The sequence below is a fragment of the Fistularia commersonii genome, chromosome 26, assembly GCF_037954325.1.
Source record: "Fistularia commersonii isolate RoL2024-O1a breed Wild chromosome 26, RoL_Fcom_v1.0, whole genome shotgun sequence".
Taxonomy (NCBI): Eukaryota; Metazoa; Chordata; class Actinopteri; order Syngnathiformes; family Fistulariidae; genus Fistularia; species Fistularia commersonii.
In genome coordinates, this window is record NC_141309.1 from 2,307,798 (window position 1) to 2,333,455 (window position 25,658).

Consider the following 25,658-nt stretch of genomic DNA (forward strand, 5'->3'; position numbering starts at 1 on the left):
CTTTATCATTTTCAAACATATTGATAGCTATTATGAATCTGAAAGGCACCGGTTCTTGCGGTTTCATGAGATTCAGGAGTTAAACGGCTTCCAGAAAAAAATTAATTCTGAGGTGCTGCGAGTTTCTGTCCGCGTGGGCGATGCAGGGATTTATACCAAAATCTCCCGGCGACGAGCTCGTTCGCGGGAAAGTCATTTGAACGTACGAGCGAACGCAAGCTTCCTGCAGATACCTGCACACTTTCACATTCATTCAGCTTCTTCCAGTCACTGTCCCTGAAATACAAGACATTTCCCAAACATCTTCTCCTTATTGGAGCAAACCCCGACCCGAGGAGCAAAATTAAAAATTGCATTTGAGAGCGAGCGCGGATTGTTAAGGTGAGACGTGGCTTCTGTTGCAACATGTAACGCAAAACCTGTTTTTGTGTATTGAGTGGCGGGATGGCCCCGCCTCGCCCTCCCTTGCTTTTTTTCTGCTAAATACACAGAATATTTGAGCATGCACTTGAGCAAGGCACTTCCTGGCGCAGCTCTCGGCCGAAGCGAAACTGAATTCCCGTGACACGTTTTGCCTTCCGGCGCAAAAGAGGGTTACATTTTTTTTTTCCGTCGCGGCAACTAGACTTGAATTTCTTCTCTTGGAAGAAGCCTCTCGGACGAGGGGCCGCGACATCCCCGGGTGAAGAAGTTCGAATCCGGTCGCCGAGACGAGAATTCACCGTGACCCGGATGACTCAGAACCTCCGCAGACGTGTTACGTTTTTCCTTCGACTTCCCTCATCAGCCTTGAATGCTTTAAAACGGTTTCAAAGATTTCAAAAAAACGACAACGCCGATTTCCGTTAACGCGCCTCGACCTTTTGCGTTTCCACGCCGTTTCTCCTCCGTTTCTTCCCTTAAACTGTTGCAGCTGCGGAGCGAAATATGTTACTGGAATCATAACTTGTCTGACTTCCCATCCGTGAGCAGGACGCCGCCGGCAGCTGAACGTCTGTTTTAGCTGTACTCCAGGGTGACGTATGTCATATAAAAATATATATATCTCTCTAGTGAAATATTGATGATGCTGACGGCTAAAAATAAAAATATATAAAAAAAAAACAAGCCACCAAGCATTTTTAGGCATCGATTACAACAAAAACCTGCTGGCGAGAGGCATCGACAGGGCGCAGAGGCGTCTTCTCCTTCGGCGAACTCCACGACGATCCGACTCCTGTGGGATGAAGACTTCGCCGAACGCGTCGCTCCGTAAAGCGATTCAGCCAAATGTCCAAGGCACCGCGCTGATGCTTTTTTTTTATTTTATTTTTTTTTTCTGGCTCAGCTTATCAACTGTGTATATTTGCGCACGGAAAAAAAAAAGTTTGTTTTGGTAATGCAAACTTTTGTCTACCTCTGCATCGCCGCGATCGAAGGAAACGTTTTCCCTTTTTTTTTCGCCGAACTCTTCGCACCACGCGTACTTGTTTTTTTTTTTGTTTTTTTTTTTTCCAAAATCGGGGCGCCGTCGCGGTCGAACCTTCACGGCGTGAGGTTCCCGAGCAGGTCCGGGGTGACGTATCCCACCGGCATGGCGGGCAGGGCTTTGAGAGGGTTTTGCGGGAGCGGAGGGGAGCGGCGAGGGGGCGGGTTGAGCAGCAGCAAACTGCGCTGGCTGTTCACCTCTTGCACCACGGTGTAATCCGCCACGGCGGCGAACAGCTGTGGCCGGGGAGAGTCCGGAGAAACGTAAGGGGATCGGCTCTCCTCCCCCGGTTGCGCCTCCGTGGGATGCTGCCGGATGGGATGGTAGTCGTCGGCGAGAAAACCCGTCTGCCGAGAGGCGTTTTCCGTCGGGTATCCGCTCCCGTCGGGCTCCACGACCAGAAGCTGAAACTGCAGCTCCTTCTGCGTCTTCTCCGCGGGTTCCTCCTCGTGCGCGGAGGAGCTCTCCTGGATTCGGAGCTGCTGGCCGGGGGATAGCACCACGCCTCCGGACGGCATCACGTTACTGACCTGGGCGTAGAAATCGGTGTTGACCCACGTCTGGGCGCTTTGAGTGGCGATGAGAGGCCTCTCGCTTCTCTCCGCGTCCGGGACATTTTCCTTGACGTCGGCTTGGCCCGGCAGCGGCGTGTCCGCGGGCGCGACGGCGGTTTGGGCGTCGGAACAGCCGGCACCGCCCGAGTCGTCATCCGCGAAGCTGAAAATTCCACGACAACGTGAGTGTGTTTTGCCGCGCGGCAACTATTTATCACGTGACTCCGGGCGATCCGGTACCCGATGGCGTTGGAGCAGCCGATGTCGGCGCGGTGGCCGGCGGGCCGGGACAGACCCAGAAGCCTCTGCGTGTCCGAGCCACGGTCCTCCTTTTCCGAAGCGTCGGGGGTTTTCATGTCCACCTCGATGAATTCCACCCAGGGCTCGTCTTGGTAGAAATGCGGCGCGTACGTCGGCAGGCCCGCCACTCCTCCGCCCGTCAGGATGAAATTCAGCTCCTCCAGCTTCCCCTTCTGGAAGTTCGGCGACGATAGAATTAATAATAACCTTTATTTATACTTGTAAGACCACTGAGGTCTCCTTCATTTTCAGGGTCGACAAGTTTACAAGCAAAGCAGAGCACAGCACAACAATAAAATGAGATCAAAATAAAAAACAGCAGATAAATTAAAAACAGGTGAAAATGAGATTAAATTAAAGACAGTACGGAAGCAGTAGATAAAACTCGAAACAAGTAAAAAATGAGATCAAATTAAAAACTACAAAGGGGTGGATAGAACTAAAAACAAGTACAATTGGCAGTACAAATTAAAAAACAGTAGATAAACTAAAAACAGGTGCAAATGTGATGAAATTAAAGACAGTACGGAAGCAGTAGATAAAACTCGAAACAAGTAAGAATGAGATCAAATTAAAAACTACAAGTGGGGTGGATAAAGCTAAAAACAAGTACAATCGGCAGTACAAATAAAAAAAAAAAAAAATTAATAACACCAGCTTGAAAGACACCATAAAAACATCAGTTTGTCCACAGGCTGATGCAGATTTACACATGCATATGTGCACTTTTATCATTTTGTGATTGATTTCAGCTGTAAATAAAACGGGTTGCAATAAGGTTTCAACCGAATGTTATGAACCGTCATTTTCGGACTATAAGCCGCTGCTTTTTCCACACGTTTTGAACTAAAAACGGCTAAACTGCGGAACGTTTATGGAAATTTTGGGCTCACGAGCCCAAAAATTCAGTTTCATCGCATCGGATCAATGAGATGACCGTGAAATGAAGAGGTTGTTCAATTCTACGTATTTATGCATGTTACCGGAATGTATCTACTTTAAAGTTCTAAAAAAAGCATGTAAATATCTTGTGTTACGACGTGGACGCCACAAATTGCAGCCTATATAAGTACACGTATATTGGTTTACTTATCTATTTTTAGCCAGTGTGGCTTATATTCAGGTGCGCTCAAGAGCCTGGAAATGACAGTATATGCAAAAAAATGGGAAGGATATTGTATCTATCAGATGTAGAAAATGAGATTAATAATTTACTTAAAATATACTTGTAAAGTTTGAAATGGACGTATAAAGAAATACACATCGACGTTGAGCAGAGCGAGAAGATGAAGGAAGGCGATGTTTAATTTTAGGTATGTATTTGATTAAAAGTGTAAAAAAAATGTTTGTGTGCAAATATCTCATGATACAACATGGCTTGTAGACAAGCGTGGCCTGTATACGTACACATATTTATTTACCGTAATTTCCGGACGATAAGTCGCGACTTTTCTCACGTAAACAACGATGCGGCTAAGATATGGACTTTTTTGGGCGGGGGACGCTAACGAGCTTCACGCCGCTAAAAACGTTTATCCTCGTTACATCGGACCGATGAAATGACCGGGAAATTCTGAGTCTGTTCAATTCCGACACCGAAGAAGACGACTGGCGGTTTTAGTGTGCAGGAGGAAGCCCGAGATAGCGATCGGCTAGCCGGTGCGGCTTATATTCAGGTGCGCTCAATAGTCCAGAAATGACGGTAATTCCCTAAGACATACTGCTAATCCCTCTCACTTTGATCGAAAGTGCTTCGTAATCATATTTATTATCAGTATTAACATCGTTTAGATGCTTCTGGTGAACATTTCGGTGCCGTAGTAGAGTTTTGAAAAAAGTTTTTTTTGGTGTGTTATATATAGAATAAATCATCTTTATTTTTTGGTGCGCGTATTTTTTCAAAACTCTACTTAGTTGACTGTTTTTGATCCAGCACCCAGTGTTCTCTCTAATTTTTCATACGTTGCTGAGCACACTGAGGACCGCTGTGAGCAGCATTAGATGTGCACGCTGTGGCCAAACACCAGTATCATACCTTGGGATCATAGCTTCCATGTAGTCCACATTTTTGCATCAGAAAACTCGCTTACAACTTTAGCTTCGACGCATGTTTTGCAGAGCAGACCTTTCTCACTCGAGAAAGAAAAAAATCTCACCCAGTTTCACCGCTTGTTCATCTCTTTGCACATAATCAGACAGTCGTTCCAACTTAAAAGAACCGCATTTCTTTTTTACTTTGGTTTGGCGAGTGGACGTTTCGCATTCACTGCTCATTTCGCCATGCAAGTTAGCAAGTTAGCTTTAGCATCACTTGACGCCGCCACACTGTTATCATTGTTACATAGCGTGTACGGGCAGAGCACGTGCGCAAGTACTGTCAGTGCCGTGATTGGCTGCGTAGCGTAATTGCATCGTAGCGTATGATTGGCTGGACACCTGTCACTCACTGAGTTACACAGGAAAATGATCCAAAAAAAAAAGTTATATATCTAATTCATTTGCGGGGCGCTAACCGCGCTGGATAGGTTTTCTTGTGCGCTGAGAGTGTGCGATTGCGCAGTTGCGCCGCTTAAAGGGCACATTGCCAGCATCCCTAACTGGGTAGCGGATATATTTTTCTTTTCCAGCTCTTGAACATTTCTTTGCCATGAGTTACGTCCAAATTCTTGCAGGCTCTTTTATGTATATCTTTGGCTACGTTGCGTTTCAGCCTGAAAAAGTTTGCGTTTCAATCCCGGCTCCTCCCGTCTGCATCGTCCTCGGTCGAAACGCGGAACTTGAAGTTGCTGATTAGCGCCTTGCGTGGTCGCGGGGTGTGAATGGTTGAATGTAGCCTGCTAAGTCCCGGATAAATTGACACCATTTACGCGTACGATCAATCTAATGACTGTTCATTCAATTACTGCTTCTCCCTATCCAATTCAGGGTCTCCAATCAACCTCCTGCATGTTTTCAGAGCCTGGGAGGAAAAACCCTCACGCAGACACTGAGAGTCCAACCTGCGACGCTATTGCTATAAGCTATAAGCGCTAACCGTCGCGCCGCCCTATCTAACGCCTGATCCACATCAAATAGAACAAACAAAAACAAGCTCCATTTGTTTGGCCATGAAACATCAGAACTATTTCAGTTTATTCCCTTCGACACAGGATGAGAACGGGTCGTTTTTTTTTAAACAAAGGGGAAAGCGAAAAGCCCGTTGAGTGCATCCCAATGTCATTTAGCGTTCACGCACCCACAAAACAATATTGACCTGTAACCCTCTTCATGTTCTTGTTATCGTTCCGCGGCGCTCGTGTCCTTGTTTACTTTGGCGGAAACAAAACAGCGTCCCTTTTGCTTTCGGATACGCGGGGATAATATTTTCCCCCGATTGATGGTCGGTGGGATTACGTGGCTTCGAGCGCTCCGGCCCTCCGAGTCGCAAGGATGTCCAGCCGTGGCTGTTTTTCATCAGAAATGAAATAGAAATTCAATATATGAAGTGGTTACGCAACACCGTTGAATCTCAGGTCTCTGTTCCCCGTAGAGAGCAGAATGGGAAAGGTTTATGTTCGATGGCGGCAGAGGTTAGAGCTTCCGCCGTCACAGCGAGACGCTCCCTGGTCGGATTCAGACGGATCGCTCTCCTGCGGGTTTCCTACAGATTCTACGCTCATTTTTCCCAGATGTGTGAATGAAAGGGTGAATTGTTGTGGATAAATGTGGCACCAGGACTGATAAATAAAGGACTGATAATGCGTCCAGATTATATTCATTTGCGAATTTTGTGAGAATGCTCAGTCACCCCACTGTTCTTTGCTGCGAGTCGCCATTTTTGCAAACCGTCATACTGTTTATATTACTTTCAACATATTATTTAGGAGCAACTTGTTGAACAAGTCTGTTTATATATTTATTGTTCTTCTTTTCCTTTGGGCTTTTCCCTTCAGGGGTCCATCAAACCCTCTTCTCTGCATCCTCCTCTCTCACACCAACTACCTTCATATCCTCTCTCGCTACATCCATCAATCTTCTCTTAGGTTTTTCTCAAGACCTCCAATTCCAGCATCCGTCTACCAATACGTTCACTGTCCCTCCTCTGTTCATGACCCAACCATGACCTTCTCTCCGAAACATCTAACATGATGGACTCATTCCTGATCCTGTCCATCCTGGTGTCTCCCAAAGAGAACCTCAACATCTTCATCTCTGCGATCTCCAGCTCTGTCTTTTGGTCATTGCCACCTTTCCTTTCCTTCTGGCTGATAGTGTTCTATCTCTTCGTACCCCTGACACTTTTCTCCACCCATTCCAACCAAATTGAACCAATTTCTTCACAGCATCTCCACACTCTCCCCAAGTACTTGAAATGCCCCAACTTCTTGATCTCCACTCCCTGTATCCTCATCGTTCCACCTGGTTTCCTCTCATTCACACACATATATTCTGTCGTACCTTCGTTCCTCTTCTTTCCAGAGCATACCTCCACCTCTCAAGATTTTCCTCTACTTGTTCTCTGGTCTCACTACAGATCGCAATGTCATCTGCAAACATCATCATCCATGGCGATTGCAGTCTAACCTCATCTGTCAGCCTGTCCATCATCACGGCACACAAGAAGGGGCTCAGAGCTGATCCCTGATGGAGTCCCACCTCCACCTTCAACTTCTCTGTTACCCCTACAGCACACTGTACCACTGTCTCACAACGAGCATACATGTCCTGCACCAATCTAACATACTTCTCTTCCACTCCAGATTTCCTCATACAGTACCAGAGCTCATCTCACGGAACCCTGTCATATGCTTTTTCTAGGTCTACAAAATCACAATGCGGCTCCCTCTGGCCGTCTCTATGCTCTCTATTAGCAAACAAAAATAAAAATTAAAAATAAAAGTTTAGTTTTCTATGATTGAACACTTTTCTTGCACTGTCCCCTTTCTGCTGTGAGTGGTAAAAGTTTCCCCACTGTAGGACAATTCAGGGAATATTCTAAATTTCGTATTGGGATTTTAAAGGCCGGTATAAAATTACAGACTATTTTTTCCCATGTATCCGTACCGATCGCGCGACAATTACGCCAATAGTCGTCTCTTATCTATGTGGAGGAACATGCGAAGAAAACTCTGTGTACCTTTAACAGCTCCGGATCAATGCCATTGATTTTGGGCGTCGGAACCGGTGGCAGCAGAACCATCAGCAGCCTGCAAAGGCGGGAAAAACGACCCGATGGAGATCATGCGGTGCTGTGTTTGTCGCTCAAATCGAATAACGGGGCGAGAGTTCCCTTACTTTTGCTGCTGTGAGACGACGATCAACATGATGAATATGAAGATGCCCAGGATCCCGAAGACGACCACCAGCGTGTACGGAGAGACGGGTTCTGCGAAGAACAATTCGGGATGAGATCGTCTGAAGCTCGGCGTCGGAGTGGATCGGAGCAGACGGCCGGGACCTTACCTTTACCGGGAACGTCGGTGACCTGGATGAAGATGGAGTCGCTGAAGTCTCCAAACTTGGTGAAGGCCTGCATCCTGCTGCGGATATGCACCTCGTACTCCTTTCCGATTTGCAGGCCGTAGATCGTCTGCTTGGTATGTCGTTGCTTCTCCAGCTGCAGCTCCAAGAGAAGGAGGGAGATGCAAAACGTGAGCAATAAACGATGGCGCAGCTTCAGTCTGACGTGACAGTATCACTTATGGGTTACCGGATTTTTCGCACTATAAGGCGCACTTAAAATCCTTACATTTTCTCAAAAATCGTCCGTTCGCCTTATAATCCGATGCGGCTTACATATGAATTCTTGTGCTTACTGATCTCAAACCATTTTTATGTGGTACACTGGGCTCAAACAGCGGTCAAAATGTTTTAGTGCGACTTTGGTAAGCGACCGAGCCACTCCGCTCGATTGATTGATCGTACCGATCCCACCTGACACAGGGACGTTTTACGAAAGTCGGTCCTTGGTTGAATATTATGAACCAAAACCAATTATGCAGCGCCGGAATACAACGTTGTTCCAATCTCGCACTAACTTCAGGTGTTTGCAACGATAAACCAATCAGAGAACAGCAGTAGTAGTAAGCTTACCTCCGCCAATTTTTGTAATAGCGGTACGTACTGCGCTGCGCTTCAACGTAATATCACTGTACATTTGTGTGCATGAGAACCCCCAAAAAATGGCACCTGTTAAGAGACGTGCTTACGAAGCGGAATTCAGACTCAAGGCCGTACATCATGGGAATAGAGCAGCTGCGACATAATTCAATATTAATGAATCAATGGAACGGAAGTGGAGGAAGCAAAGCAGATGAAGTGCGCCAAGTAAAGTAGACCAAACAGAGTTTCCGAGGGAACAAAGCGAGATGAACGGACTAAACCGACGGTTTTGTTTTTGCTTTATATACCGTATGTTTTATCATGCGCCTTACGGTCCGCAAGATACGGTATTTCTTTTGTCGGCGATTGCAACTTCCTGCATTTAAACGCACAATTACATGGACAATTTGCAGAGGGGATACACTGTTTGGGACTGTATTTATCTGCGCAGCCAGTCGGGCGGTAATGACTGTGCGGCTGTGCAAGGTCCCATGGCCTCCGACCTACAGATCCCTCCCTTTACTTCCTTCAGAGCGCCTGTGTTTTCCCAGGAGGGGGGGGCCTTTCTCTGGCTTCCAGCGCATTTGCTAACAAAGCTACACTGCTTTCCAGCCACGGGAGTCCAGGCGGGGGGAGGGGAAGGGAAGGAAACATGACACTGAGCATCCTGACCTACCCCCTATTTACTTTGAAGAGGGTGCTCGAGTGTTTGCATTTGCGAGAGCTGGTGTACGTGCACAAAGGAAACTGTGTTGACATGCTAGCACGCACACAAGTTTGGCCTGACAAGAGAGGGAGAATATAGAATAAAATAGAATATAGAAGACTCACCGCCATCCAGTTTGTGGCGTTCCTCTCTCTGTACTGGAGCTCGTACTCGATGCGCATCCAGCCGGCTTTAACATCTGCAGAGGGTGGCGGCTCCCAGCTGACCATGACATCATAACTAAGGCCAGAGGGGCTGATGTTCAGCTGGGTCCAGTTCAGCGACACCGGGGGGTCCGGACGCACTGCCGGGGAAGAGACAAAAACTGTCAATCGGTATTTGCACTCGTCGTAAAGTTCTTCTCCTTTGGGGTTTTACCTTCAGGGGTCGCCTCAGCCAATCAACTTTCTCCATCTAACTTTATCCTTCTCTGTCACACCAACTAACTTCACCTCCTCTCTCACAACATCCATAAATCTTTTCGGTCTTCCCCTGAACTCCCCGTTCCAGCATCCGTCTACCAATATATTCATGATCCAACCATCTCAGTCTGACCTTCTCTCCAAAACATCTAACATGATGGACTCATTCCTGATCCTGTCCATCCTGGTCGCTCCCAAAGAGAACCTCAACATCTTCATCTCTGCGACCTCCAGCTCCGCCTCCTGTCTTTTCGTCATCGCCACAGTTTCGAGGCCATAGAACCTTTAGAATTCATTACATTACATTACATTACATTGCATTTGGCAGACGCTTTTATCCAAAGCGACTTACAATAGAGGACATAGAGACTGTAAATACACTTGCAAATACACGATTCACAGGAAATATACAGAACAGTAAGCTTGGGTTAGTGAGGGTTTATTTTTTAAAAAAAACTTTTTTTATTTATCTATTTTTGGACAGAGACACACAAATGTACACACACACACACACACTGCATAGCCTACACACAATGCATAGCCTGTGTGTTTAATTCAACGTGTTTATTTCCGTTTTTTCCAAACTACTTAGCGCACCTGAATATAAGCCGCACCGGCTAAAAATAAACAAATAAACCTATGTGTACATATATAGTTCCATAAATTATCTGCATTGTTGTTTTAGCCACAGTGTTCAAAGCGTGTGGAAAAAGTAGCGGCTTATAGTCCGGAAATGATGGTAATTATTTTACAAAATTGCTAATAGCTGAGCGAATGCTGGTGCGCGTTTTTCGAGCTTGTATCTCCATGGACACCTCGGACACATTCAAGTCGCCACCATTGATAGGAAGAAGCTGTAATACATACCGATGTTCTCCACGGTGAAGCAGTACTCCTCGTGGATGCTGGGGACGACGCTCTGGCTGCGGAGCTGCAGGCAGTAAGGGATCCAAACAGATGTGTGGTTGACGTCAAAGAAACACTCGCGGTTGGAGTGGACGTACTCTGGACACTCTTTCCAGTGACTGACGGGGGAGCTGAAGGACAGTGATGATAAAGGATTGCAGAAATATGCACGTGTCATCTGCGTATTGTGGAACCAAGTTACATTGCGTTGGTGCTCACTCTTTCTTCAGGTAGAAAACTCGGAGGGCTCCGGGGGAGGACAGGTTGTGGAAGCTGCCTGGACTCCACCAGCAGCGAAACGTCTCCTGGTCCCTTGATATGCACTCTGTGAAATGAGGCTCGAGGGACGCTGAGAGGGTGGAAAACACAAGAGGAGACATCAGACCGAACAAAACGCGACCAAATTCCGGTTCAAACGATGCGACACATGTTGTTGGAAAACGACAACTCTTCCAGCAGGGGGTTTTAAAGCTCTGGACTGGAACTTTTCCCCCGGGGAAAGTCAGGGATGAAGTGGGATCATCCTACTACAAGCTTTCTCCTTCCTCTTTTTTTTTTTTTTTTTTTTTAATACAGAGACCGGCGTCCCTGCAGCTTTCTCTCCACCCGATGAAGAATAATCTACTAGCAAGCATTTCAGAAGGCGCTGATCAAACCACACTTTTGGATCATCGTGAGGGCCAATTCTCCATCCCTGGCCGGGGCTCCGTCTGGTTAAAGTCCTATTTGTCTGAAAGAACACCGCGTGTTTTCTATGAAATAAATACATCAATATTTACCCATGTGAATTAAGGTGTACCGCAGGGGTCAGTTCTTTGACATTTGCTTCTCTCTCTTTTACTTCGGAGCCAATGAAAACACGGTAATGGAACAGACTTTGATTTGCGAGACTGCCGGGCAGACTATCGCTCTCAAATGGCTAATTCAAACGCTGGATTGAGGCTGGATGTCACACGACCTCAAATTCTCCAAGAACGGAGACCCCTTCCCCCCTTTTCTTCTGCACGAGCAGATTCTTTGAATATGACCGAATGTTTTTAAATAGTTCTGCGATGGTGATTCCACTCCCAGGTAAGATCACGCACCAAGGTGCTTCTGACCAAGTTGGCCATGAACCTCAGCCTCCTCTGATTTAATAAAACCCGGTTCCACGATCGGCTTTACGGGCGACTGTTTGTTCCCGAGGTAAAGAGAACGTCCGCCGGCGGCAGCGGCTTTTTTAGCGTCAAACTCCCATCCAGTGGAAAACCCTCTATGAATAAGAATAAGAACAGCTTTATTGATCCCGAAGGAAATTGTTGTGCCAGAGTTACAAAAAAAATATAAATAAATAGTAATAGAAATAATAGTGGTAGAAAAGTAGCAGTAATAAATAATAGTAGAAAATTGTTTAAACAGTAAAAAAATAAGAGAAAAGGTAGAATACGAAATAAACATTAACTATAAAGTGTCTTAAGTAACAAATGAAAGATAAGGAGTGCACAAGAGTGTGAAAAAATAACGTACTTGTAGCTGTTATAAAATTAAATATTGCACAGTTATGAACATATATACAGATAAATCATTACAGTTTAAATTATTGCAATTTACAGTAAGTGGGTGAGTTTTTTTTTTTTTTTTTTCAAGATTTTTTAAGATTAAAAAGTCTGGTAGCCTCAGGTAGGAAAGACCTCCAGTGGAGCTTCTCGTTGGTATCGGTCTACGGCTGAAAGAGCTCTGACAGGACGTCAGCGTGGCGTGCAGGGGGTGATGAACATGATGAACTTGTAACAAGTGGCGTGGTTCAACCTGAACTGTTCGCAAGTCGAACCACAATCACAGAGCAGCGATTGCTCTCGTCCGGGGAAACACCCCCTCTGGGTTTTGAAGCCGGGACCTTCCTGCTGTGAGGTGGAAGCGCTAACCGCTATTGTGATAAGAAAACCCTTATAAGCTTTTGGTCTCCCTTTCAGTCTGTTTTCTGGCTGCAATACTGAGGTCCATCTTCCTGTTCTCTGTGATCTGCCTTTCCCGGAGTCTTCATGCCTTGGGAGATACCATTCCCCCGGGTCGCCGTCGCAAAGGTTCTCCACTTTTCTCTTATCCAGATCGATCCACCACGACCGGCTACATCATTAGGTACCTTCAGCTCCCGTAGCACCTTCGTCACATCTCTTTATGTTCGATATTCTGAAGCTGCGTCTCTTTGGCGATGACAACATTGACTAACCCGAGTTCCACATCCTCACGTCTGACCAGATCCTTACGGTTCAAAGCAAAAAGTAAAACATGCAGGATGTTCATTGGAGATCCCACATAGGTGGATGGCTCAACAGTAGAACCTTGGTTTAGGAGTTTTATGGCTTCTTTGACTCCGTTCGTGAACGCAAATGTTTGCGAACCGAATCACCGTTTCCCACTGAAATCCATGTGAACCATTTTCCAGCCCCAACAAACATCCTGCACTCTTCTGATGCTTTTTTTTATGGGTTTATTTGTGGAAAAAATACAGAAAGGAATAAAAGATAACCTTAATTGTGACAGTTTCTGCTGTTCTTTCTCTTCCTGCCAGCACTTGTACGCAGCGTTTCCTTCCCTAAATCAGCAAAAGCAAAGACTTCTCACATTTGAGACCCTTGTTAATGCTAACGCTATCTCCAGCAAACTCCAATCCAACTAACAAGAACTTTTCTACTTCTTCTAAGACATGAGAGTTGAGACTTTGTTTTGTTAACGTAGCCCCTCTTTAGCCACATCAGCCGTCTTTAGCGCATCTTCGTTCTTCAGGATCGTACAGATGGTTGACTTAGCCGTGTTGTCGTGCTTAGCGAGATCTGTAACACCAACACCGCTCTCATATTTAGCTATTATTTCCTTACACCACTAGCACGTGCACATTTAGCTCAATTTGGGAGCCATAATGAGGCTAACTTACTGAAAAAAAGCACAAAAAAACGATACAACAGAAGAACACAATGATGAAGGATGTATCAAGCTACAAGTTCCTAAGACCAGGTTCTACCAAAGGTCTCTACATGATGAGAGGGTGAATGCTTATGTCTCCATAAGACGTGTAAATCTACGATTGACTGGCGACCGTTCCAGGTTGATCGATGAATGAATGAACATTTGTGAAGGAAAGCCTGATATTCGCGATGTGTTTGAGCATAAAACACTGACTATTGTTGCAATTGCGTTTACTGAACGTCCCCTTGAGCACAACGCTAGCAGCGATGGCTGCCGTATTGATTAGGGCATAGAGACCCCACAGCATGGCCATCAAGGTCAGGGTTAATCCTTGTCAAAATCTTGAAAAGAATTCAAATCCAGTAGCAGAGGAGTACATTGTAACCTCACTTTTGGCAAGAGTTACGTTCAAAGACCACCCGCGAAAAGTGAATTACCGGGACGTGAGGCGTGATCATTTTGATGGTATTTACAGATATATAAACCTTCAACAAACCTCACTCAACCCGTTATAAACCCACCATCCACTGCATTACGCTTCCCACACTCTTGTACAGTATCGCTTTAATAGTATCATAGAGACTCCTTGCCTTTGTCACAAACTAAATAGCACAAAGTGAACAGTCCACTCAGCATACATGTCCTGCTCCAGCAGCAGAGTGGAGCAGGACATGTATGCTGGGCACAACCTACAAGGAGATCAGCTGCTTCTCTCCATGAACCAATCAACATGAGGAACGGAACAACATGCATCAATCAGCCAATAGCGTGCCGAGTACGGATCTACTTAGCCGATGTTATTCCATATGAGATCTCGCGTGGGTCCAATGGTAGGAGCGAGAGTTCACGATGCCGGGGATCTTTGTGTAGCAAAGGAGATCTCGTATTTTATTTATTTATAACATGAATTTTAGTTTGATTTTATAATATTTTTTACTGTTTTTTTTACTATTTCATCATGAAAAAAAAGGTCAAATACTGTAAAAAAAAAAAACAACTCTAAGGAACGATAGATCGCGAGAACCGAATTACAAAAAAAGGGGTGCAAAAAGCCGAACTGCGAAGTAGCGAGGCTCCGCTGTATTGCAATATGAAATGGTTCACAGGAACACAAGCGTGATGTTTTTAAGCTGAAGTGGGACAGGAAAACAAAAATGAAAACAACTATGACCCCCACTGCATCACTCTTTAAGCATCTCTGAAAATATACAAACCGGCTTTAAAGAGGAACCGGAAAAGTGTTGTTAAGAGATTTGAAACCCCTCCGTGAAATTCAGAGATACGACGACGAACGAAGAACCGAAAGTATTTGTCTTTTCTCATACATTACAGCCATTGAAAACCACTTTATCGGCAATAACTTTGTACCATTAGCTCCGGCTGCCAGCTGAGAAAAGTACACAACGCTGATGAAAGCCGGCCCGATAGCGATCTGCTGGCAGGAGATAAGGCTGACTCGCCGTCTGCGGCCTCTGTAAATCTAAAAAGGACTTGTTTTGCTTGTGGAAAAAAAAAAAACAACAAAGCTGAAAGATGGAATTGCTGGCCGTCGCGTTTCAGCCGCCGTGTCTTTATGACCTATAGATCACCTCGGATTCATTTCACACCCCTTTGCTTCGCCGTTCCCGACGCCCGACGCCCTGACTCAGCACCTTTCCGCCGCTCCCTCGCCACCCCGTGACTCTTCATCGCCGCTCCTCCTCCTCCTCCTCCACCCTGGCGGAGCCCAGTTACTCATCTAGCTGAGAGTCTCTGGGCTTCGGCGCGACCGTAAATAAGGATCCGTCGGTGTCATCGATTTCTGCCGCGTTGGCTCTCTTCTTCTGACCGGCATAAATCACATGCACGACCCCAGAACATAAACACACCTCGCGGCGCAGGGGTAGGAATTTAAAGTCCCGCTGCGGGACGAGACGCCCCCAAAAAAAAAAAAAAAAAACGGAATGCCGAACCGAAGCTGGAAGGTCCAGACCTCCTCGGGCACGTATTCACATGTAATAACCAAAAATGACTTCATATTTGATGCCAGTGGGACCTCATAATTCATTGCATTCCAACGCCGGAGCGCCGACCTCCTCCCCCCGCCGCCCTTCCCCTTGTTCCCACCTTCCTGCCCCTTCATCTTCTGCACACTGTCGTGGTTCACAGAGCTTTGCTATTTCAGCCCGGCCTCCCTCCCTCCCTCCCGTCCAACGAATTCCAGCTGCCGCCATCAAAGGGCTCTCCGCGGACGCTGGATGTAAAGACGATCCTGGAACAACTGCAGCGGAATAGTTTATACGAGAGGTAAATAAACCAAGAGAGGTATTTTGAGGGCACTTCCACTCCCCCTTTTCCCCGCCGCCGGTGTTTTAAAACAGCCGTACACGAAGTTCCTGCATTTTCAGTGCTTTTATCGTTCTCCTCTTCTGCTTGATAATGATGGTTCATTAAGCCCGACTCCATTTGTGAATGTCATCTCAATGCGGGGGGAAAAGAAAAAAAAGGGAAATTTGAAGAAAAAAAAAAAAAGAGGAGGGAGCCGAGAGGAGGAGCGCAGAGCCGAGCTCGGAAAGGAAGAATGCAGCCCCGCTGGTGGAGGTGAGAGGTTACTGTCATCCCTTTTCTTCTGGACGTGCCGGTGAAATCTGAATCGAGTCAAAGGTAAAAGGATGTGCAGAGGCACCTGGAGAGACGCTCGCTCACACACACACACACACACACACACACACGCTATATAAATATGAAAATCCAGATTTGCGTAACAATAGGAAAAAAAATTTGAATTCCCTTCTACTGTACACCAGACTTTGACGTGATATGACAGCTAAGATAAGAGATAACTTAAGAGAAGTTAGCGACAAAAAACAGCATTTGAGCTGAGGAAAAATATACACAAGTCAGTCAGTTAAATTAAAACAAAGTTTAAGATGAATTACATCTTAAAACAAATGCTGTCGGACATCGAGCCGGGGTCCTGAGCTCAATCTTTGGGTGCTCATACTTTTTTGGCCTCTAAGCTACTCTCAAGATGAGCAAGATGAGCAAATGATATACCGGCAATATATATATATATATATATATATACTGTATATGTGTGTGTGTGTGTCTGTGTGTGTGTGTGTGTATTGTTTTCTTTGCATAACAGCATGAACATATATGGCACAATATAATTGTGTACATTTTTGGCCATTGCCCTACTCTGGTGATGTCTTGCATTGAATGGACTCAGTGAACAGGTAGCCAAGTTTTATTTTTTAGGATTAAGGTTTATTTTGAAAGTCAGGGCTCAACCCGTGTTGCCTTTGCAATTGACCAGTGGATCGGGATCGACGTGTCGGGTGTACCTGCCTTAGAATCAGTCTTGGAGGCCTTAGAATATCTAAATCAGGCACGTCCAAAGTCCGGCACGCGGGCCGAATGCGGCCCATGTTCAATATTACACCGGCCCGCAGCCTCTGTCATAAAATCAATAATAAAATCTAATACGGTCCAATTTAGCCTGTTTTTCAATTTCATATTTTTGAGCTGTCTAAAATTAAAATCATGAAAAACACAGCATTTCTACTGTTTGATAAGGAGTAATACAAGGATTGATATGGAGCTCAATGTCTTGAACTTATGAATAATATCACTGTTAATGTCATTTTCCTGGTCACGTTTTGAATTTAAAAGTTCATAGGGAGCATTTGATAGTGAATAATATCTAATATTCAAATAAACCTAAATTACTTTTAATCTTTCTGAAAGGTTCTTTTTTTCGCAGATGGAAATTTTTCCTCATTTTATGTTGTATTCAAATATGAAAGAGAGTGATTTGGGTAAAAATTTCAGACTTTTGTTTTTTGTGAAGATGTGAAAAGTATACCATTTGCAATAAAAAAAAAAAAAAAAAATCACCAAATAGTTCATTTAAATGTAACGTTATGTTCAATCTATTTGGTTGTTATGGTTTCTAGTTCAAAGCAAAGAAATGCATGACTAGTGCATCAGTTTGGAACTGATTTTAAAATACTTGTGATATTTCTTCAAAATACTGTGTCATTTTAAAGTAAACAGAAATTAGTTTTGAAGATAAATTCACGGGTCACCCGTCGGTCGGGTCGGGAACCGACGGCTTGCGAGCGCGTCCGGGTCATCGTAAAGGTGCAGAAATTAATTTGATCGGATTGAATAAATGAAACGGTCAAATATAAAACGACACTTCGCACAAATCCATGCAGCACAAAAGGTCGCACTAAAAGTAAGACATATTTTGTGTCTCTCAATGAAAAATATTTAGAAATATTGAAAAATATTTAGAAATATTCAGCTTTTATAGCTATCCCAGTAAAAAAGGTTCCTGACCCCTGACTTGGTGCGTCCTATGATGCTGTGTGTGTGTGTGTGTGTGTGTGTATGTGTGTGTTTTGCGGAATAGTCCATCCAACTTTGCAAACGGTCCCGACGTTTGCGAGTCTCCCATCTGAGCGAACGGCTGCCTTTGCATGAAGAAACAAGTTGTAAAACTCCCTGAAATAAATCACAAGTTTTATCATAAAAAAAAAAAAAAAAAAAAAATGAAACTAATAATCCCGAGATGATTTATGTTTGGGAAGTTGTACGATGTTCTATTCCTCTTATCCAGCCGTACGTGTAAAACAATCACGATGGCTCGGGACGCTTGTCTGGACTCGCCGGCTCCACGAAACGAACAGCATTTGAAAGCCTCCGGCTGGAAGACGATCCCGTCCCCGCGTTGGCGTGCAGCTCGCGCCGATAAACATTCGTGCCGAGAAACTAGGAAACCACCGATTGACCTCGGCGTCAGCGATCGCCATAAAGGTTGAAGAGCCTCTAAAAAAGCTAGAATAAAAGCTCTCTTTCAGCCGCCCGGGGAAAGGCACTAAAAGGGTAGCCGGATTAAACCGCAGCCCGGCTTTATCAGTCGCCGCGCCGAGAAACAGCCGATGGCCGTGAATCAGGTGCGCGACGCGGCAAATGACTACCTTCCAGCTCATTTGCAGATTTATGTCAGCGCTGTGGTTAATGGTGCTTCAAAAGGTTGAAGAAAACAAGAGCTGAGGGTTGGAGGACGACGAAGAAGAAGAAGAAGAAGAAGAAGAAGCCTCTGTGAGACAACCTCTCCCACGGAAAAATACTTTTTAATTCCTCTTCCCTCAGCCGCAGGGAATGTTCAAATCTTTGTAGTTAACAGTTAAGACACTTTATATTTCATTGTATTTCTTATTCTTCCTCCTTCCTACTATTTCGGTTATGTTTTTGCTTGAAACTCGGGCACAACAATTTCCTTCGGGATAAATAAAGTTGTTCTCATCTCATCTCTCATCTCAATACTGCCGGCCGAACCTTGCAGGCCGGCGAGGATCTTCTTTTCTCGCTGCTGTTGAGCTCCAACCGGAGAACGTGGCAGTCGGGTCGACGGAACGCCTGCACGCTTTCTGAAAGCCCAGAGGTTTTGCAAGAGCTCCGCAGAAACGACCCGGCCATTATGGGATATTCTCTTGTTTATATAGAACCAATATATGAACTGAAATTATGCTCCCAGGCATGCAAACTGACATCACTTTCTGACATTTTGCAATAAAGATGCTGACACAGGACGTGAGGGAGGCGCCGCTCTCTTGTTGTCGGACAACCCATCTCCGCCTTTTGCAAAAGTGCAAAAGAAAAAAAAAGACGACACTAAAAAGTGACGCCTCCAGGTAGAAACGGTCGTGAGTCCGTGGTCTTCAGTCTATTAACACGCTATGTCCGTTTTGGGAGCTTCTTTTGAGCAGTCTTTTCACAAAACAACAGAAAGTCACGCCATGGAAGAAACTGATTAGAGCCAAACTACCCCTTTCTGCTGAATATAAGCCTTTCAAACTATTAACCCGGTGCTTCTCAATTATTTCCTGTTCCGCCCCCCAGGAAGAAAAAAACATTTTGCGCCCCCTCACTCTCCGCCTCAACTTTAAATAGTATAATCTGTCACCTCTGCACAACATTGTATTCTTATTAAAATCAAAGAAATATCATTTATTCACCAGTCTTTCCCCCGTTGTCACGGTGAAGCCAAGCGCTACATTCGCTTCGTCATATTTCCTTGTCTTAGCTTTCAGGTGACTTTGGTTCGTCTCATTATCTCCGTCTCTCACCGCTTTTCTTATCGTCCCTGTTAGCTTTATTTCCACGCCGTCTCTTAAGAGTTTGTTCAGTGCACATTCGCTACGATCTGCTGTGCATCATTAGCGTCGGACTTATTGCGGCGGGGGAGACTTTTGTGTCTCGGTAAATCGAGCATTTATTTGTTGAGAGAGAATAAAATGGCGTCGGAATAACGCCAGCCGACAAGCGAGTGTACACGACGTGCGGCAGCAGAGACGGGATACGTACCCCAATTTTCAAAAGAATCCTTTCATGACTGCGGTGTAACTCCCTTGAGTACTGTAATTTCCAGACGATAAGCCGTGACGTAAACAACGATGCGGCTAATATATGGACTTTTTTTGAGGGGGGGGCTAACGAGCTTCACGCCGCTAAAACATTTATCCTCGTCACATCGGACCGATGAAATGAGCGGGAAATTCTGAGTCCGTTCAACTCCGACACCAAAGAAGACGACTTTGACGGTTTTAGTGCGCAGGAGGAAGACCGAGATAGCGATCGGCTCGTGCAGGGGGCGGCAACCCGTAACACCCAAAGAACCATTTAGACCCGGTTTCCTCGGAAAAGAAAACACCGGGAGCCTCAATTGCTTTTTGGCGTCTAAAATAAAGGTACCACTGTATATATTGCTTTTTATTACCTTTACACTTTGTATAAACAAGTGTGTAGTGTGTTGCTTCTGAAATTCACAAAGTATTCCGGAGAAAATTAAATTTTATTTATGTAATGAACTCATTTTGAGCTTTGGGCTTTCAGAGCGTGTAGCGAAGCCTTGACCTGAATTTTAAAAATAAATCGGGAAAAAAATCACTGTGTCAGTAAACAATAAAAAATAAATATTTGCAAAATATCTTCATAAATATTTATTTTACCTGGTTAATGGGACTTCTGCTCCTGAACTTCTGCGCACAGCATCTACAAATCGGGACTTTACCGGCCGGCGGGTATACCGGCTTCCGCGAGTGTGACGTTATTTTGAGCGGCGAAAAATAATAAATATAATTTTATTTAATATTTCAAGATCACAATAATCTTCCAACTTTGAACTAAAAGTTAAAAAAAAGGAATTAACACAGATGAAATATTCTTCAATTAAATACTTATAATATATTTTCTCAAGCCACTCGGAGCCGCAATGTAAAGATGGGCTAGACCCCTGATCTCGCCGGTGCAGCTTATATTGAGGTGCGCTCAATAGTCCAGAAATTACGGTAGATAGCAAGGCAACCGCTGAGACTTGCAAAACCCCAGCAATGGGCAGGGCGGTTTATCTTTAGGCTTGTTTTGATTGATTATGGCAGTGTTTCCCAAACACTGTGCCGCGGCACATTAGCGTGCCGTGAGAGATCATCAGGTGTGCCGTGGAAAAATGCCCACTTTCACCCGATTGGTCCGAAAATTATTTATCCAACGCAAATAATGTGTCTCCCTCTGTCTATGTGGGCAGCGTGACCATTCCATGGCAACGGGTAGTGAATTAATCTGTTCATCTGTGTATCAGAGTGATACATTTTTAAAATAAAAAGTATTTGTATCTGTGTAAACAAACAGGCGGCATTGTTGAAAACTACCGAGACGAGTGAGAAAGCAGTGAAAGCTGCTATAAAGTTGCTGAACTCGTCTCTAAATCCAAACAGCCGCACACCGTGGCAAAACATTAATACTACCTGCCGGTAAAATCATTGTAGAAGAAAAGCTCGGCTCTGGCGTTGATAAAGAAATAGCCAGTTCTCTCAAATAATACCATTTTCAGACATATTGATGACATGTCTTCAGACATTCTGGAAAAGTTGCACATCAGTGGGAAATCTGCATTGCAACTTGACGAATCGACAGATATTAGATAGATTAGATTTCACACTAAATAAATTGAGACTATGGTTTCATTCTAATTCGTTAAAAACTGTTTTTGACATATTTGTGGCGTGCCGTGTGATTTCTCTGATGTAAAATATGTGCAGTGGCTCAAAAAAGGTTGGGAAACACTGGATTATGGTATCGATTCTGCAGAGGCTAAAGCTCAGATTCTTTGGACGCTGTTGAAACAAGTCACTGGTATCATGGGTTTCGCAAAAAGTGACTCGAGTGGATTGCCAATCGTGTTGTTTTGCAGAAACAGAATCAGCAAGAGAGGCTTTTTCTCGAGATAGTTCAAACTTACGGTTACTTTGGAAACACAAGTTTCTAACAGCAGATGGTTCTACGAGAGCTATCTGCAATTTCACGATGGGATACAGTAGGTCTGAGTCATACAACTCCTGAGTCACGGTACAAACCGGGGTCGTGGAGTTCCACATAAGTTGATGCCAGTCTGAACAAAGTCCAATTAAACAGTTCGAGTTTGCATTCTAGTAGCGAATTCCCCAAATGAACAACCCTTTGCTGTCAACGCCGTATTCCATACATTCAGAGGAACTGTCCTGTCGCAGCGAGTTGCCGCGACGTGACCACTTACTAGAAGCTGGCAATCGGGAGTCATAGGTCTAAAAGTTGCATCGGCTGTTTAACCCAAGTCTGTGGAGAACTTTGAAGAGACCACAAATGGAGTAACAAATCTTAACAAGTGTCAGCAAAAAGAAGAAAAATGTTCCCCTCCCCTCCCGACGCCCCTAAGAAAACCCCTCCCCGTGACAGATGCCGTCCTTTTACTGCAGTTCAGGGTTCATCCGTCTGTTTCTTCGAATGCACACCGTCACAAGCTCCTCCTCCGCCGCCGCCATGCTTGTTAGGCTGTAACAGAACTGGGAAAGTAGAAGTGCCGCTGAACAAAGACGGCTACGAAAAGCATGCGTGGGAAGTGGCATTTAAAGCGGACGCTTACATACGTAACGCGGACAAGACGGCTTGCACGAGCGAAGTCCTTTATTAGATCCACAATGGGGAAATTGTCATTATAAAGAGTAGCAAGGACAGTCTGGACAGATTTAAATAGGAGATATAAACATGCACTGATGGACCGACATGTTTCGCCATCTACGGCTGAACACTTTACAGCTAAGAAGGGCAAAGTATTGATTATCATAAGTTTAAATGAAGGGAATATTCATGCAAGAGCTTTATGTGTGGGGCCTAAAAAGACATTTCACCTATCATACAATATCAGAATCAGAAATAAAAACATTTCTCCCCGGGGGACAAATGGGGGGCACATGGGGGAGCAGCAGCAAACTGTAAAAATCAAAGAATAAAATTAAAATAATGAATAAATGATAATAAAATATAATGATAATAAATCAGTTGTAATCATTATACATATAATACACATTATAGTTTATTTATATTTTATATTTATTTATCTATCATTTTACAAGTAATTTATACATATATACACACACACATTTACATAATTAATTTATAAGTAATGTATGAATTTATACAAATAAATTATTTTATATGTATAGATTTGTAAAAAATTATTGTATTCATATAAAATTGTATATATATTGTATATATATAAAATTATATGTAATTATATATATATATATATATATATATATAATTTTATATAATTTATATAATTTTTAATGCAGTATAATTCATGTATAATTCATTTATACATATATATATATATATAAAATAATTTATTTATGTATAAATTATTTTATATAATTATTTAAATGATCATTATTATCATTATTACTATATATTATTGATTATCATTATATATACATTACTTGTGAAATAAATTATATATAAATAAATTTAAAAATAATATATATAAAAACATCAAATATATTATTATTATTGATATATGAATATTATCAAATTATAATATATTACTCTTCAGGAGGTTGTCTAAGACAGTGCACAGGAATCATCTCCAGTTTAAAGCTCCTCACCATTTAACTTGATATTTTTTTCCATGACGTTGTCTCTGGATGGAGGAAACAATTACTCCAAAATCAAAATGATTATATTGAATAAATTTATCTGGGAATAAATGGTGTTTTATTATGACATTTATTTATTATCATTTCTTTTTCTTTGTATTTTTGCCTCTTTTCAAAAAGTTGCTGACAGAACAAATTTCTATGATTATTTGCATGTGTGTGGGGTAATTTAAGGGTTATAGAAATACATTTAATGGTTCGATATAACCATTATTACCATATTACCATTATCACCTTATTATTAAAAATCCAACAACAACCACCAGTCATTAACCCTTATGTAATGTGCCATAACTCACTTCAGCTCAGACAAGTCTGTGAAAAGAAACAGGGTTTTATGATTCTACTTCTTTTTATTATTATCATTATTGGTCTGCTTAGTGCTTTTCCACGATAGTATGCGGAGATAATTGATTTTAATTGCTCTGCCGGACAGGGGAACCCCTTGTTCCCGGTTGGTAACTCTACACTTGACTGAGCAAACACAATTCCTAGATGCTCAAAGCTGAACTGCTGCTGGACTCCATCCCGCCAGGATGCGTCGCATGTAAACTCTAAAAAAGAAAATTTAGCATTTAAAGCGCCGTATTGTGCAACAACCACCGTGCGTTAACTGTACGTAGGTGGCCTTAATCCAGCTGTCAAAGCAGACTTCCATTTTCCCCTGCAGTATCAGCATGAGGCACTGCTCATCAGCTATATCACACACACACACACACACACACACACACACACACACACCCATAACCTGCGAGGCTGCAGGATGATGCATTGAAGGTCGACGATTAAGCGCTTTCTTGCATATTAAAATCAAGTCAAATTTTATTAATTAAAATTTTATTCAAATTCTAATAATTAGACATATAGAATTATAAAAGTTATATGTAATTAAATTATATATTATTAAATATATAATATATATCAAATTATAATCTACTTAAAATCATATCTTGATCATTTAATTTTACATATTTTATTATTTTATATAAATACAATTTTATTTTATTTATTATCAATATTTCATTTTATTATATAAGAGCTGTTATCACTAAATTTCAGTTGTCTGGTGACCCTTTCCTTGTACAGGACTGTCTCAACAAATTAGAATATTGTGAAAAAGTTCTTTATCTTCTGTAATGCAATTACAAAAACAAAAATGTCATACATTCTGGATTCATTACAAATCAACTGAAATATTGCAAGCCTTTTATTATCTTAATATTGCTGATTATGGTTTACATCTTAAGAAAACTCAAAAATCCTATCCCAAAATATTAGAATATCATGAAAAATTGATTTTGGCTTTTTTAATTGCATTATTATCACAATATTCTAATTTTCTGTTGAAAACGCTGCCTTTTATCGGTGCAGAAACGACGCCCCTTCTGCCTCGACACACACACACACACACACACACACACACACACACACTTCTGCCTGGTTGGTGCAAAAAGCAAAGGAGAAAGCAAGAGTCCAATAGAGACGGGGCAGAGTGAGGGCCGGTATGTTTCTCAGCGAGGCACAAAAAGAGGTCGCCTTCTTCCATCTTGGACAACATCAGCGAAGGATTTGCGACAGCGAGTCTCCATCGACACGACGGCCTTTTACCACGGTTATATCTCCGAAAGTCCAAAAACAAACAGGTTCATTAGAAGCTCCTAACCCTTCCACACTTCAGGATCGGCAGAATAAATGAATTGGAAGGCGCTTCTTTGTTCATGTGCGTCCTGCTCTCGACGCCTCACTTTGAGAGACGCTGCTCTCTAAATACACTGCTCAAAAAAATAAAGGGAACACTTAAAAAACACATCCTAGATCTAAATGAATGAAATATTCTTATGAAATACTTTGCTCTTTACACAGTTGAATGTGCTGACAACAAAATCACACCAAAATGATGAATGGAAATCAATTGTATCAACCCATGGAGGTCTGGATTAGGAATCACACTCCAAATTAAAGTGTAAAAACAAACTCCAGGCTGATCCAACTTTGATGTAATGTCCTTAAAACAAGTCAAAATGAATCTGTGTTGCTTCCTGAGTGGACACTATGATTTCACAGAAGCGTGATTGACTTGGAGTTACATTGTGTTGTTCAAGTGTTCCCTTTATTTTTTTGAGCTAAACAACCATTTGAAGTGCAAATGTGCGTGAAGCACCATTTGCTTTCCACGTGAGGAAAAGACAGAGCCGGGAGAGATGAGCCAAAAAAAGAATTCTATTCCCTCCACGATTCAGTTTGGAAAGAGAGAAG

General features: G+C 43.2%; 1 protein-coding gene across 1 annotated transcript in view; it reads right to left on the reverse strand.

The window, feature by feature from the left end:
• Nucleotides 1-1,377: 1,377 nt before the first annotated feature.
• Nucleotides 1,378-25,658, reverse strand: part of ghra (growth hormone receptor a) — a 45,378-nt gene continuing 21,097 nt past the window's right edge. Inside the window, exons 3-10 of the mRNA XM_086174453.1 lie at nucleotides 10,657-10,786; nucleotides 10,399-10,568; nucleotides 9,235-9,413; nucleotides 7,765-7,918; nucleotides 7,597-7,687; nucleotides 7,439-7,508; nucleotides 2,263-2,495; nucleotides 1,378-2,185 (exon numbers count right to left, since the gene is read on the reverse strand). Of these exons, the coding sequence (XP_086030579.1) occupies nucleotides 1,525-2,185; nucleotides 2,263-2,495; nucleotides 7,439-7,508; nucleotides 7,597-7,687; nucleotides 7,765-7,918; nucleotides 9,235-9,413; nucleotides 10,399-10,568; nucleotides 10,657-10,786 (1,688 nt within the window). The 3' untranslated portion in view covers nucleotides 1,378-1,524. The remainder of the gene's footprint in view (nucleotides 2,186-2,262; nucleotides 2,496-7,438; nucleotides 7,509-7,596; nucleotides 7,688-7,764; nucleotides 7,919-9,234; nucleotides 9,414-10,398; nucleotides 10,569-10,656; nucleotides 10,787-25,658) is intronic.